Raw genomic sequence first — 17,456 nt, 5'->3', positions numbered from 1 at the left:
ATGTTTGTGTGGCTTATTAAAATAAAAGAATACTAAGGATTTTGGCAAAGAAGGAAATCAGTGTGACCTTGCCGCCACCCATGAATGCCATCGACTAGGCTCGTTTCGATTTATCGACTCCCCACTCGCCATTATCCAGAAGCATTAATTCAAAATTTCCATTAACTCTAACACGGTCAATGTGCCAATTTAGGTTAAATTTCTGGTTATGTTTGCCTTGTTAAATTTAAGCATTTGTCAATGATTTTTGCATTTTATTTAATTTTATGCTAATCAACTTTTGTAGACTTGTTACAATATCAATATTTTCCGTTTAGTTAAGTAATATTGAAGCTATTTGTATATGTAATGAGGAAGCTCATTTATAAACAACTTTTAGAATTAATTTTCAAATTGAGTGAATTAAATTCGAAAATGAATTCCACTCCTTAAAGTATTGCAATTGTATCTGATTTTGACCTTTATTTTCACCAGAATTTCAATCTCTTAGTGGCATATTCTCATGATTGGAGTGTATTCTATCGTCACCTGTTTATGGTTTGTTAATTGTAGATGATATTAGGTACAGGTGTTCTTTACGATGATCACATTTTTTTTTTTTTTTAAATTTATTTGTTAAGTTACACCAGCGCTAGATACGCCATAAGTAACATATGACAATAACTGACCACTACAAACTCCACTAACTGAGGGGAGAAGTTACCCAGTGATAACACTTCCTAAGACGTCTCCAGGATTAGCTACTCTCTTCAGAAGAGAGAAAATCGTGAGGCCACTGGCGTTTTAATCGTCTGGGGGGATGAACGATGATCACATTAATTACGGATTTTAATATGCTCCAAATCTTTCATTTTGGAGTTTTACTGTAAAGTGGGAGATTACTATATTTAAAGTTCACAAACATGCTGACCTTCAACGATACTACATACTATTAAGAGCTAAGGTGAATTTAGAATTAATGTTCCATTCATTCAATAAGTTGAATATACTGTAACTTTAAAAACTGCTTGCAGAGCAGGAGTATCTCTTTGAGTACTAAGATAATTGTTTTGAAGCTACTGAGAAATTGGTCATCGTTTGTGCAAACCAAACAATCGCAGGTTTGATGACTTCGAAATTTTTTTATATAATTCGATGCGAACTCTTTTCTATCCTTAATCGTTGGTGTTGCGTGAGTCGTCGTAGCGTGGAAAAGACAATATTTACAGTTATCTATATTCCCTAGTGAAAATTTTAGTTCAAGAAGAAGAGATATACAATAATAATCGAACAGTTTTTTATGTGGACTTTTCAGGAATAGTATAAAGTTTTAAAGTATACCTGAAAACTAATTCGAGCATTTGGCTCTGTTAATTAGGGAGATAAGAATGTAGACTTGCTTGTGAACGTTAGACATTTCGTGTATTCAGTTTGTGAAGTACACTATTGAAGTAGCCTAAAAATATGCATTTTTGTTTATTTAAAAAGCAAACCACATTGCATATTTATTTAAAAATACAATAATTACCAAGATTTGGTGGGCATCCTTGAACTAAAAGGGAAAATGGTATAGACCACAATGGATTGAACACACTCCCTAGCTGTGCATGAAGTGTTGCGGTGTTTTCTAATCTCCTCTTCGTATTACTACCACTGAAATGTTCGCATCATCAGTTCTACAATTATATTTTCTTTATAATTTCGCATTTTTAATTTGTTGTGAATATTTTTTTTAATCTGCAATAAAAAATAAGTTGCATGAAGTTAATGAATTGAATTTTCTGGAATGTGCTTCATTTTATTTATTATTTTTCTTTACTTTCCCTTATTTCTAATAAGGATAAATATTGTGATTGTATCATATTGTCAGCATCAAGTATTCAAGCGAAATGACACGAGGTCATTATATCCAAAGATTTTCCGTGAATAGGTTCTCTCTTAAGTGCCATTTTTAATGAAATAAATGATAATGTTACTTGGATAATTTCGAAATAATTAAATGATTGTTAAAATCCTGAGTTTGGAAAAATTGGCTTGGCTGGAATCGCAGTTTTCTTGAAGGGGTTTTCAGCGATTGTCCTTTTTGGGCTTCCTATACACATTGCTGTTTGTAATGCTAACTCTTCCTAGGAGATTAAGCTTACCTTTAGGTCACTTTTTTCAAATTTGGAATGCGTATTTAGATTATACTGGAACAAGTAGGCGTTCCGTCTTTCAAGAAGCAGAATTTTCTCACTTGTGTTTTTTTTCTATTATCTCTTGTGATCTGTAAGTGCATGAGACAGGATATAAAAGATCTTCTCCTCCTTCTACCAGTTTGTACAAGAAATATCTGAACTTTGTCATTGAGAGGAATCGGGTCAGTGACAGATGATGTTTTAAAATCTTCCTGAGAGATCCCGTCCCTGTCTTTTACCCAAATACAGACTGAAATCTTAAATTAGCCCCAGACATGACGTGATTCATAGAAATAACGAAGCAACCCTATGCATGAAAAAGGCAGCTACCACCCCTGCTTGCATATCCAAAGCATATGCAAATCATTTTAATGCAATATTGTTTTTGTCCACTGAAAAATAAAAGTTAAGGACATAAAAAATTTGTTCATTGAAATATTTATTTGAAGAATTATTTATAAAATTAATGTTGATGTAGTTGTGTTATTCAAATTTAGATCGTACATTTACTTGTGCTAATATTAGTGCGTGTGTTGGAGTTTTATTAGAGTGAGAGGGTATTGAGTAGTGAATTGGAAGTGTGCTGCACACAAGCTTGGAGGTCACAATAACCTAATTTCATTAACTAATCACATACACTCAAATAGCTTACTAACTACTGAGTTAACATGCTGAGGGGGTTGGGAAGTCTCATTACAGAAACAAAATGAGTCAGAAATACAGTTTCCACTTCTTCTCTTTAATTTTTATGAATACGATCACTTCCGTTTTAGTAATAACAAACCACGGTCATATTAGATAATTTATTTTAATTTATTATTTCATCATTTCTTAAACAAACTCTTGTTTATTCGCATACTTTCTGTACTTCACATATGAAGAAAGTTTTCTCGGGCAGCTATTCAGTCGATTCCACTGAAAATATCCGTTGGTGATTACCTAAATAATACATATCCAATAAAGTTTGATATTTCGCTTAGAACGCGACCATAAAGGTTTTGGTCTTTCTCAGAAAATCAAGCTTAACTGTTTAACAATTTATATTGATATAAGAATTTTGAACCAGGCATGCTTAGTCCTATCAATCTCCGCAAGGAATACTCTAGCACACTGTCTAGGCTTACCCAAGCGCAGCCTTCGGCTATAAATCTAGTTCCGATCCTTCTATTCTATGGATTTAGTCTTACGATAATTCAATCCAAAAATTTATGCCAACGTTCTGAAACAAAAAAAAATCCCTCAAGCGGAGCCACCTGGTTAATGATGAAGGTTGAACAAAATTTTATTGAGTTTATTATAACATATATGTACATATATGACGCTTTAATTAATGGTTGATGCAAGCAAAACTTAAATAGAAGAAAATCAATTCAAATATCTAAGGTATCTTTTGTTGTTAATACGTTTTTAATACAATGTGGACCCTCGGTTTGTCATTGCCTTTCAGAAGTTGAGAATACATAACTGTATGTTAGTAAGAATAAAAAATATTTCAAAAATTTGAAGAAAGTGTTTCAGCGGCAAAATATGAGATTTGAAAAAAAAGAGAAACTCCAAACCAGGTTTTTTTGTTTTCTTACAATATTCCTGTCATAATCTTGTGAGAATCTTTTCTACGTATATGTGCCATATTAATTATTATTAAAGAAAATCATCTCATGTAATAAGTATCGTTAAAATATGATGGCGACCTTGAAGTGTAAGAGGTTATCTCGTTATTTCCGTGGCAATTGCATGCGGTCAATGTGTTTTTTCGATAGAATCTAGTTGCATAGATAGCAGTGTCATCCTTGAGTAGAAATTATAACCGCCTGTGTTTATTAGAAGCATATTTATCTTCTTTTTTTGTTTTTGTTTGTTTGTTTTTGTTTTTTTGTTAATATAATAAGGAAATTAAAGTGCACAAGAAACATTTGTGAAACTAATGTTTACAATTAACGTTTGGAGTTAACAGCTGTCTTTTATTTATCATTCTTTTACTTTACAAGAGGAATTATTGTAATCATATCAATCAAAAATTGGTTACAGAAATAGATGCAATGGGATTTCCTGAATAATATTTTTTTTTAGTCATTGTCAGTTTCACTTCATTATAGAATTATTACGTGAAAGGTGATTGGCATTCTGAGCTTTTTCAGTGCACTTCTAGCCTCGGAGGGCAGTGTTCTTTTACTGGAGAGCAACATTGTCCATCATAGTGTAGTGAGCTTTGGGGTCCCCTAGAAAGAGAAATGTCTCACAACCTTCCTGAGTTTGAACCCAGGACTTCCTTTCTTACTAGTGTACTCCGCTTCCAATCTTGCTAAAGCTTTCCCTCATGTTAAATTATCATGATTTATTCATTATTAATTTTGGTTATGTTAATGTTTTATTTTTAAGGTGCTTCATCATCTGAGATCATTGGCGCCCGGTGATTTTTTCCCTTGCACTGCCGGCCTCCGGACCATGTTCCCTCGTTACTGACCATCACCGAACAGTGAGCTGTAAGAAACTCCCAGGAGGAGAAAATCTAGGAGCCGACAGCTGAATTCGAACTCCAATCTTCGCTTGAGAATCCAGTACACTAATAATTAAGGTATTCTTTTTCAGGTAATGTGATTTTAATATAAATTATTACAATGAACGGTGAAGTTATTCTTATAATTACACCAGTATTCTGGATATAAATGTAAGCTTACAATAACTTCTGGCGGAACCTTTATGTCATAACTACTATCAGTTCTCGATAACATACTGTACTTATATCTACCAATCATATTATAACATTTATTTAAAACCTGAGCTCAGTCACGAGAATCAGTTTCAAAACCGCAGTACGTACTATTTTTATATTTCGCTCAGCTACCAAAACGCCTACAGCTGCTTTTTACTAATTTTTGTTTTAAAACAAAGTCTATTTTGGATTGATGATAACCTTATAATTCTTGTCCTAATTTTTTATTTATTTGCAATCGTTTCAGCCTTCCAGGGCTACCATCAGGGCTAACAGGGATATTAAATTAATATCGTTGAATTGGAATACAAGATTAATAATAAATGAAATGAAAATAAAAATTCTTTTGAATGGAAACATTCACTGGCTTAAAATTTTTGATGCACAAATTTTGGTAGGGAAAAATAAGGGAATATGTGTCTACTTCATATTGTTATAAGAAGGTCGTAATTTATTATTTAAAAAAAAAAAAAAAAAAAAAAAATGCTATCTACATTAATAATATACCCAATAAGGTGTTCATGAGAGGGAAAAAATTGCGAAAAAGTTAGTTTTAGCAATAATGATTGTAATATATGTAAATTAATATTATTAAGTAAGGTATTGTCCATGTTTTGCCCTGGAAGGTAAAACGTTGCGAAAATAATTAATATAAAATGGAGTACGACCAGTATCACAAGGTTTATCACTAACTACCTCAAAATATCTTGGATATCTAAAAAAAGAAACAGTATACAATAAATTTAAAATACAATGTATTTTTAAAAACAATATACCTTATATAGTACATGAAATTCATAATAAATGAATAATCATTATAAATAATAATAAAATATAAATAAATTCATAGAATAATCGATTTGAAGAAGTATAGTTAGAGGTTTGAATTTTTCACTGTTAATCTTCATAACTTTGAGCGTAGTAGTTTCTTTGTGGGTAGTTATAACTTAATGGGATTGTCGACTCAGAGGGCACCTGTAGGAGCCTAGTTTAAAGCATGATGTTGCAAAGCAGAATTTTGTAGGGAAATAGAGGAAACTCCAATATAATCCAATACTAGCTATGCCATTAGTCCAGAAGATACAGATACCCTCCTTCGAACCGTCTCACATTTTGGGATTCCTCCATCATCTGAAAATGGGTGATGTGAAATAGGGACTCTCCTGCCACCAGTAATAGTGGCAATATAAGTCTTAAGGTAGCAGTACGCTGTTATACTCGAAGTACAAAAATAAGTAGTAAATCATTTCACCTCATTAGCGCATTTTATACACGCATACCGATTTGCTGTTTTCCTGGCAATCGGTGCGTGCCTCCCATAAAACGTGTTTTCCTTCTAAGATAATTTGAATCGTGCTTTATCAAAAGCGATATCAGGTAAAGATTCTCTCAGCTCTCCAACTGTCAAGTTCTGAATCTGTTCAGAAATTTGTTTGATTTTTCACAATTAAAGGATAATTTTTAAAAAATTGTATTAAACATTTGACTCATTCTCAGTCTATTAAGTTTGTGCACAACAATTCTAAATTCTGCAGATTTTTTTTCTTTTTCATACCCACTCTGCCAGTTGCTGTTGGCGCATTTCTTTGTAACATTCAAAATCTAATCTTATCTTTGTTCACAAAATATCTTTTGTAAAGTAGCTTTAATAAAAAAATAAATAAATAAAAGTAACACGAGAATAAATTGAATGCTCGCTTTATCGTTAATCTTTGATTTTTGATTTCAATAATTGTGACATTATTGAAAAATGGTAGAAAAAATTATTTTACAGAGAATTCCTTTAGGCTTTCCTGCTAGTAGATATCAGTGTAGTACATTTCTGTATATTACAGTAATTATATTAATTAAATGTGCAGCTGCAGCATTGAGTTCAACGAAAATGCTGAAATCTTGTAACCCAGCCGGATTTTCTAATCATTTCTTTTTGTTCAGATATTAATATAGTTTTGACGCATTTTAAGCTTTCTGTAGCTTCAGCGGGAGTTTACTCGTTCTTGACACGATATTATCAGACGCATAAGGTCATATTTAAATCGTTGTCACAAAGGACATTATATTTGCTATAAATTTCTTACATTTAATTAAATTTTTAATTTTTTTGTTTGTTTGCGAATTTTTGTAAAAGTAAACAAAGTATATTAATCTTAAAAGATATTAAGCAAGGTTTTAGAAATTGTTAATCAAATTTATTTATAAGTTAGGTGGTAGTTTTTTTTTTATCTATATGTGTATTGGAGTGTCATTGATAAATTTTGATCTTAATTATCAGCGAATGTTTTTATGTTATTAATTGAATAATTAACTTTTAAATTTATGGCTGTATAACTGGTGGTTTAATGAGGTTTTTTATATATATATATATATATATATATATTTGTGTTAATAATTTGTATTTAGGTTTGCTATAAATCTTGACAAAATAATTGAATCACTATTTTCCCATTTGTTATCTGGACCATCAAAAGAAAATATTTGTAAAAGAAATTAGCGATAAAAAAAAAATCTTGAATAAAAACTTATGAACTTGCTATTGCTACAGCATCTCAAGATTCTATAATATTTTGAAAATTTTTTCGCTCAATAAAAAAATATGTTTTACAGGTTATACCGCCGTTTTTATCAAGAACTGGTTGTAGCCCTAGTTTTATCCCTAGCCCATTTCTTCGCCAAATTAATTTTTTTACGTTCAGACTCTACTTTCTTAAATAATCCCAACAATTTTTCATTCGGAGAAAGAACTGTTATCATCTGGCTAGCGCTGTGACCCGCATTACACAGATGGTTTGTTGGTTTCACATACAGGCGGCCCAACATCAATTCAAATGTTAATCTTACTTATCTGGAATCTACTTTTAATATCTATTGATTAATTTATTAAAAAATATTTGATGGAATGGGGATTCTGTATTAACATGCTTATGAGTGAAGGTTACTAATAATCATCATTATTATTTTTTCCACGAAAACAAAACATCTATATTTCACAGACGGTCTAATATGAATTGTGGTACTGAGTTCGATTCCCGGTCTTAGTCCTTGGATTTTATTTAATGGTTAATAAAAGAAATTTACAGTAAAGTATGTTCGCTAATCGCCTCCAACCTAATGGACGTAAAACCCACCTGAAAAAAATATTTCACAGACGGGGCACACATATAAATCACTCTTATTTAAAAAGCAGTTAAAAATTGTCTTCAATAAAAGTAGAGATCCCAAATATCTATAAATCGATTTTGTTTGCCTATAAACTTTTATATAGCAATATTCATTTTCCATTATAATTTAAGGTGTTTCACCACCATCTGAAGTGCTTTTAGGAGCCCGGAGTTATTTGGCCAATTGAGCTATCGAGACAATCCCAGAAAAAGAAAAGCTATGGGTAATCAGCTTAACTCGACGGAAATTCATTTTATTATGATCCCTTTCTTATTAATCCTAAATGTACAGTTTTTCTTTTTTGGAATGAAGATGGAATTCTAAATCCTTTTCAGTTTTATTTTAAACTCCGAAATTCATCAGGGATATTTTGTCTTCTTTTTTTTTTGGTGGTAGAGGGGAGTCAAAGCCTGCTTTAATTTTTTTCCCCTAATGCTCGATGTATAGATTACTTTTGTGATTTGTTTATTTTTATTTTTTTCAGAGGAATTCGTTTAAGGGCGTGACACTTCTGGGAGAGGAAATGGATAGATTTCGCCCTAAAGTCTATGGGTCTTGCCTCATGTAATAGTAATATTAAGGTGAGTTATTACTATTCCTAATATGAAGTAAATTACTATAATAAACTGGAAGGACCAAATATTTTTCCACATTTTTGTGATTTTTCTTGAAATCAACTCCTGTGAATTTATCTCAACTTCCGGTAAAGGGTTTTTTTTTTTGAAAAGTAGGGATTCTCAAACCCAGTGACTCAGTGTTATCATAATGGCGACATCATCTCTGACTCTTAAAGCCCCTTAAGTGAAAGGTCTTTATTGGATAACTACAACCAGGATACAAACAATAATGGGCCATCTTGATGCAAACGTTCTCTCGGCATTGTTATCTCTCATTATTTCGGTGCAGGCAAATTAACAAAATTACAGACCTGTAGATTATATATGTCCACTTTAGCTGTTTTACAGACACAATACGAAGGAATTACAGTCCCTCCCACATTAGTGGCCATGAATTCTCTTCACTTTTTTTTTTTTGCTGACATAATCCATGGATACCATTAATAATTAACTAATCTTCATTAATGCATTGCCTTAAATGTACCAAGTGGGGTACCGGTCAGTATGTTAGAATTTTGGATTTGAGATTAACCATTTCACCACTATTTCATTTTAGAACAGTGTACCCATTTCACCAGTATCTGTTAAACATGGGAAATGGTATTAGAAGTTATGTTGGGATATTGTTCGTAATCCGGAGGTTAGGTCTGGGAGAAGATCCTTGAGATAAACTTTCATTTACTTTTCTCTTAAAAAGTGGAAAAAACACAAAATATTTTTCGAGTATGAATTATAAAAGTAACTTATAAACGGCTCAGTGATTTTAACTTTCGCTTATTCCTTGTTTGTTTTACGCTATCTGCTAGTTCATCTGTTTATATAATATCTAAAACATTTGTAACAAATTTCGTAATTCAGTTTAGTTTTTAAAACTTAACCACTGTTAATTACATTAGTAAACAGATACAAGAATTTAGAAAGTAAGAATCTTGGAATTCATTATTGGTAAGAGAAATAATTTGATTTTTCTACAGTCATGTGCGAATGGGTTGCTTAGTTAAAGAAGATAAAATTTTAGCATTAACAAAATAAATTATTATTTGATTGCTTATTCCCCAATTCATCATTTTTAATGCTAGATAAAATCGACAAATTTGATGAGTTTCATTAGAAAAAATAATAAATCTGGCTTTTTCTGGATTTTTTATCAATATTTAGTGGCAGTTCATGTAGTCAATGCGACTTGGCCTTCCATATAATATGGTCATTGTGATTTAGAGACTACATGACATTATACCATGGTAAACCATTCGCATTGACACTCTTCTCTTAAGATCGTTCATCCAATCCAATCAGAAAGCAGCTGAGGGACGAAATTTTTTTCTAGAATTCATTTGACGCGAGTGGTAGTTCATTTTGCGAAAGTAGCACTTCCAGAAATCTCAAAAAATAAATTTACCTGGAACTAAGTGCGGATTAAAAGCTCGACTAACAGCTGTATCTTTAAAGTAGGCTGGTTTAAACTTTACTTGTAACTAGAATAACTAGAGGAATTAGGCGCCACGGTAGCCGAGTGGTTAGAGGCGAGACCTGTAAAGCTAATATGCATTGTGGTACTGGGTTCGATTCTCGGTCTTAGGCCATGGAATTTATTTAATGGTTAATAAAAAGAAATTTACAGTAAAGTATGTTTGCTAGTCGCCTCCGTCCACGACACCTAATTGGTAGTTGGACGTAAAGCCCGCCTGAAAAAATAGGCGATTACTTTATTTTACTTTACTTTTAGAATAAGTAGAGGAATTATTGCGACCATGTAGATAGCCAATTTTGAATTTTCGCCAAATTTGGAGGTCCCTCGAGTAAAAAATCTGACGTCATAACAAAAGTGGATGTAAGAAATATTTAATGATTCTAAACTGTACAAAAAACTTGTAAAATGCACTATCAAACCATTCACTATCACTACTTTGATAAGAACTAAATAGTAAATAATGACATAGTTTTCCATATATAGATCCCAAATGTTGTTGGAAAAAATCTGATAAGAACACTCACATGACTTTTTCTTATTTCATACAATACATTTTTCAATCTCCAAATTTTGAAATATATTTTATTCATAATAAATGTTTTAATCCCGTGCTTATAATTCGTTTTGTTCCAGAAAAATTTATTCTGAGATTTCTGGAGAGAAATTCACGTTAGCCTTCTTCCCTTAGAAGCCTCTTTAGCCACTTTCGGAAATAAAAGTTTGACATCTACATACTACATAGTTTAGAAGAAAATAATAATAATTGTTGGTTCCATTTTCAATAAAAATCAATAAAGCGGTAATTTTGTAAGTGCAATTTTCTTCACTAAATACCGAATTTAATAAATACATATTAAATTGGTACTTTTAGAGTAAAGCTAACCATCCCCTTTCCTAGAAGTGCCTTTAATAATATTTATCGTTTAAAAAATATAAACTAAACATTGAATACCGTAATTAAATGGAGTATACCAAGTTTAAAAAAAATGCGAACCATTTTCGAGCGTCTCAAAAAATTGAAAAACCCATTTAGTAAATTTGTGCTTTCCCGATTTTCTTTAAAGTTTGTTCACAACAGTATACTTATATTGGCCTACCATATTAATATGAAGAAGAAGAAGAAGAAGAAAAAAAAGAAGATTAGCGGCATTTCTGAAAAAGTGGGTGGTTAGGCTTATTTCTTTTGTGTCATTTTCGTGAAATATACAGTCTTACCATTTGTAAGTAAGACAGGAATTAAATTGTAGTACCAAAAGTGCATATTTAAGAAAATTGGCCACTTCACAAAATCAATATTTTGTATTTTATTTATTTAAAATTTTGAATAATTCTCTGAGAAAATTTTGGTGGTTTTTTTTTTAGGAAGAGATGAATTAAGCTCTCTCTTAAAGTCGTTGAAATATTGATCCCAGCCTCTTAAAGGACGCATTGAAAAATAACCCCTTCACTATCAATTCATTGTATAAAAAAAGACAAGTCTAAAATAAGATTTAGATAGCGCCAATTATTGGAGATTTATTTATTTGAACATATAGGTAATGTATTAGGGATTGAAAAATATAAAGTATTAAATTTGAATCAATAGTTGGATTTAAATCTCATTAGAGTATATTAATCTAAATTTTAGAAATGATATGTGATTGATCAGTTCGAATTATTTATTATAGGATGCTAGTAATTTATTGTCATGTTTTCAAATGTGTAAATCTAGGATTGTAAACATCATGTCTACTGCCAGAGCATGCTATTCCGCTAAGTTTATTGATGTTCATTATTTATATATTCACTTTGTGTGGCGAAAATTCCGAGTTGAATGAACTGGAAGTACTTTAAAGTACGGCTGTTTCAAATATGATTTAATTTGCTCGAGAATTGCTAAAAAGTTTCATGAACATAAGTTAGGCCAACCACTTGAAATTTTGCCAGACTGTGATTCTGGACAGAAATTTCATTAATTACAAACATTACGACCAAAAAAATGTTTTAGTATTCACACCAGATTTGTTTACTTTCTCTCAATTATAGATAAGAGATATTTCCGAAGATTCAAATTTTATTTGAATAATTTTTCTAATAACATAAATCTGTGGCTTGGTAAAAGAAGTGCCTAAGTCAAATTTTATCATTTTTCAAGAAAGGCAATTTATCACATAAGATTTTTTTATGTTTATGTAAATCTTTTATATTATGATATTTTTTAAAAAAAGTTGTGTTTTATGGTTAGGTTAACACTGAATTAATAATTTTACAGTAAAAAAAAATAAAATTATGCTTACCTTTACATTTTTATCAGACATAGTAACTTCTTGATATAAATCTCCGAATGAAAGACTGACTTAGGCGATAAACACATTTAAATAATTAATTCATTGTTTTATTTTAAATTATACAATTAAAAATATTACATTAGGAAAGTTCCCCATATTAAAATGAACTGTTGATTAATCTTCTCGTTCATCTGGTAAATATTCATCCTCAAGGGGCACTGTTGGTCCTAAAATAAGTGGCTCATAAAAGGAGCGGCTACTTTCACTCAAAAATGGCATCAAATCTTTTAAGTCCTTCATTTTCTTTTCCGGTAAAGGGATTCGGTTTTTGTTAATCGGGATTAGCGTTGGTGTTTCTATCATTTTAACTCTTGTTAATGTACTTGAACGGGTGGAATATGTTTCATTACTAATGTTCTTTCTGGCCAAGTCCAATATTTTAAACGGTTCAGAAGAACTAAATGAATTTTTAAACGAAACTTTTGTAGGAGTTAAGGTTGAATATTGTAACCATTTTATCTGGAACCAGTTAATGCGTTCTTTTTCTGAATTCAGTTTTCGATGTACGTAATGGCTTTTTAAAAGATTTTCGAAATTTAATAAATCTGTTTGTTTCATTTCTATCACTTCTATCGGAGGTTTCCTTGGTACTAATCTAATGAGGTTTGCCCAGTCTCTTGGTATTTCTATTTTAGCAGTTGTATTTTTTTTTACTTTTTCAATAGCCGCGTGTATAGTATCCGCTTCTAGATGCGTGTGACCGGGTTCTAGAAATTTATGATTAATCACAAGCTTTCTTCCATTTTTGCTGCAATTTTCTATTATAAGTGAGAACATGGCTGTTAAATAAATATTTCTCGTTTGTCCCGTACAGCAATCACTAAATATATTAATTTCAGAAACATTTGTTGGTAAAGTTAAGATGTACTGCCTTAAACAGGATGCGATTTCTTGACCTCCTCTGCCTCCAATAGATTCATCCCAGATGTAACATAAAGCTTGTTTCTTCTTGCTAACACAACTGTAAACAGTTAAGTTAAATGTCCACAAACATCTTTTATAAAAAGAAATATTGTTTTGAAGCATAGGAGTTGGGAGACATTTCTGTAAATCAAAGCTTAAAAATGCTACATCTCCATTATCGAAGCTTTGGCTTTTATCTTCTTTTTTTACGTTATAAGCCTGGTCAGCCAAGGCAAGGTGTTGGGTGTAAGATTCTTCTAGTACTGCCTTTTCTTGTAAATCTGTACAGGCATTAATCTGGATCTTATATTTGTCGCATTTTGCGCAGGTGTCATTAGAAGGATGATGAAATGATAAATTGAATTTTTCGACAAATACTTTTCTATAAAATGATTCAAGTTCTGGTACAATGTTTTGATGTGAACAATGTTCTTTGTATAATTTATACATTTTGGAAATGTTCAAATCTTGGAGCAAGTACTTTTTTTCAGTGTGTGATCTTGAATAATGACTTATGTACGAAGGGAAACTTTTTATATGTTCTTCAATTTTTGTAACTGAATCAACACATATTCTCTGCTGGTGACCATGTTTCCCCCTTTCATCGGCTGGGCAAATGAAACCACTTGTAGAATCTCTTTTCTTTTTTGCTATAACTTTAATTTTCCCCGGCTTGATATCTAACGTATTTAGAAACATAGAGCGGCATACTTGAATTTTATACCCCTCGCAATTATACAAAAAATATAACAGAGTAAATCGTCGCTTACTTGGTTTTTGATTCTGACGAAGCCGTTCCACTTTCTTTTCGATTTCTTCAAAGCTCTGTGCAAGAAACTGATTCTGAGAGTTAGAATCCAATGCATAAAAGTCTTGAAAAATTTGTAATCTCATCTCTTCGCTAAGTTTTTCTCTGCACTTTCTTTTACATGTACAAGCATCTTTTAGAGCTTTTCCCGGAACATACTTCTTTGAAGTCGAGAAATAAGGGTCACCTTTGCTTCTTGCCTCATGACGCCTATTTCTCTCCCAGCCACTAGGATTTCTTTTCCTCTTTCTAGTTTTGTCTTTTTCGGCCAATTTATTTCTTCCTCTTCCTTTTTTATTCAGGATTCTTGATTCTGAGTTGTTTACAGCAATCAAGTCTTCAACTTCTCGAATGTCTTGAGCATTTTCTATTTCTTCATAACCAGAAGATGACTCCTCACTATGCGAAGGATTATAAACATCTGAACTATCATCAGATATGAAAAGATCTTCTGAAAGACTGACATTCTGAATATTTGCTAACGGCCCTGAAGTCGCCGAATGATGAGACGACCCATCAGCGATTGATGGTGTAGCCAACACAATTGTATCGTCTGGTAAAACGCGGTGAATTGAATTGACTGAAAAAAAAAAACACTATTCACAAATTTCCAAAATTAGTATCTGTACATAATAAAAAATCAGAATATTGCAATAAAAAACCAATTCTAAATGATATCGTACATCCCACTTTTTAACTTGAAATGAAAATCATAATCATATCTCTTCTAGAATATTTTATTTTATATAAAACTTAATGCATAATGTACTTTAACTTAAATATTTCACACTTACCTTTATCCGTCGCATCAGAACACAACTTAACCATAGTTTTTCCGCGTGAAAAGTGTGAATACATTTTATATCACTTAAATGATAGAGCGTAAGATTTATCACGGTGTTAATACAGCGTAAAAAGTAACAAGGAAAATGGTTGGTTTGCTATTATTTGCCGCCAAAAACCGCATCAAAGTGCGACCTACAGTGTGACTTAAGTCAAACAGCCTTGCTGCCACGTGTAATGAAAAATAAATATATTTGTGCAAGAAATACCTATGTCATGACTTAAGCATTTCTGACACTGAAAATAAATAACAAAAACGCTCAAGTGCACATATACAAATCTTGCACAAAATTTTGTAAACCACATTTAACTATGTCTTAGATAGGCAGATCTTGCAGAAAAGTTGGATAAAATTGAGAAGTGACTTAATTACTTTTCATTTCATAGAATCGTGTTTCTAAACGTAGAATTTATTTGGACACTTCTTGAAATGAAGCACGGGCTTTTTTTAATTCACTTAAGACAAAAAAACAAAAATTGAAAAAATTGACTCAGGCACTTCTTGTACCAAGCCACAGAAATAATTTCCCTTTAAAAAAAAAGTCATTGTAGTGTAATTTAGATTTACAAATATGCATAACCGCTTCTCGTCAAAGTAAGAATCTTACCTACTTCTTTAATTTCAGTTACATAACAAATATAATTACTTACCGTGTAGAGTTTGGAGTATGTACGATGCAGTGTTAGAAACATAACTAATTGATAATCTTGGAACGACCGGCTACTTCAAATCGTACGGTTTAAAGTTCCCCCCCTCACTGAGAACACTAGTAATGTAACTAGTATAGGATCTGTTTCAAATATATATCACCTCCCTACTACCACCCATTCCCCTCTGGTAAATAGCCCAGGTTCATTGTAATATTTGCTTGGAGAAGGGTGGCTCAGAAATCTGTCTTTAATAATTCCAATTATTGAAGTTGAAATGCTGGAATTTTTGACATTAATCACCCACAAATCTTGTGCGTAAAGCTAATATAACTTGATTTTACCACAAAGTACGTAATGAAGTATTCTCGAAATTTATTTAGTAAATTAGCATTCCCGGTAAACCGATTTTATTTATATCTAAATTTTTACTTATATGTTATATGCTTATATAATTTCCGCGTTATGAAGGCAATTGAAATTGCCTTACAAACATTATACTTAAATGATATTTTAGAGCGAAGTTTGACCCCATCTTGGAAAATGCTTCGAGTAAAAGTCATGGAAAAGAGCGTACGAAGTTTAAAAGAAATCGTTGGAGCTATTATCGGGAAAATAAAAAAACGGAAAAAAAATCTACTCAGTAGTGGAACAACATAATGCATTTCCCATACGTCATTAAATGTGCTTTATTCAGCAACTTTATAAAAGTTTTGGATAGATACAAAAATTATAATTTCTCCTGTTTTGATTCACGCAATTTCTTGTGAGATAGATAAATTTTCTAAACATAAAATTTGGGAGTTTCATATTACTACAAAAAATGGATTGAAAAAAAAGAAATTCAAAATAAAAATACAAAATATTGTATTATATAAATTAAGGCGATAGACAATCTTGAGAATGTTTCTGCAAATTTAATTATTTGCTTTGACTTTAGAAGAAGATTACTGATATGAAAATTTCTAAGATAAGCCATTTTTTACTAATAAACTTGGACGTTGGAAATATTTAGTATTTCGAAGGATGAAAATATTTTAAACTAAGATAATTAATCAGGAGAAAGTTGTTTCCTCGTAGATTATTCAGATTATTTTTTATTATATTTAAAAGTTTATCAAGTTGATGAAAAAATTTATTAGGAAAATTAATGGAATGTATCAAATCCTGGCTTTAATTTTTTTAAAAAAAGAATATGCACTTTTCGCCTTCCCTAAATTTTTAATAACTTAATGTTTCTCGGAAATGACAAAGTTGTTAGAAATTCAGCCCGTGACCTGCAATATGATTCATTGCACTGCTTCTTTTTCGTTTACTGACGGCAGAAGTTCTTTTTTTGAAATGATTTTATTTTTTGTTTTTATCTTCATAGTCACATAACTGAATTGGTAAGTAGTCAGTGTTCTTTACATTCTTCGATATCTTTTTTTTATTATTATTCCTTTTTCCTTTGTCTTCAACAAGGTCTTGATTTATTTCATCATATATCTTGTGCGTTGCGTTTAGTAGAAGATTAAATTGAAGACCATTATTGTTTTCCCAATTTTCTAGATCCATTGTGGTATGCTAAGAAACACAATCGGACGATGTTCTTTCAAGAGTTAAATCAAGGACAATGCTCTGCTGAAATTCATGCTGTTTGGAGCACCAGAAATTTTCACCTCGAAGATAGCTCACATACCGATCGGTAGATAAATGCTTTAAGGACCCCATGGTAATCAGTTCAGGAGGATGGCGGAGCAACTGGACTTTATCTGCACAGCTGATGTTGATCGTTTAAAGTGCATTGGAAAGGTAAAAAACTGAAATGT

The 17,456-nt window shown here is 31.5% G+C and overlaps 1 protein-coding gene across 1 annotated transcript in view; it reads right to left on the bottom strand.

Annotated features, from left to right (window-relative positions):
* Positions 1-15,792, bottom strand: part of LOC141458418 (trehalose transporter 1-like protein) — a 35,034-nt gene extending 19,242 nt beyond the window's left edge. The window contains exon 1 of the mRNA XM_074136369.1: positions 15,649-15,792. Coding sequence (XP_073992470.1) covers positions 15,649-15,690 — 42 coding nt within the window. The 5' untranslated portion in view covers positions 15,691-15,792. The remainder of the gene's footprint in view (positions 1-15,648) is intronic.
* Positions 15,793-17,456: the final 1,664 nt, after the last annotated feature.

Source organism: Rhodnius prolixus, unplaced genomic scaffold (genome assembly GCF_049639745.1).
Source record: "Rhodnius prolixus isolate KJV_2025 unplaced genomic scaffold, Rpr scaffold_5, whole genome shotgun sequence".
Taxonomy (NCBI): Eukaryota; Metazoa; Arthropoda; class Insecta; order Hemiptera; family Reduviidae; genus Rhodnius; species Rhodnius prolixus.
This window is presented reverse-complemented; position numbering and strand designations above follow the sequence as displayed.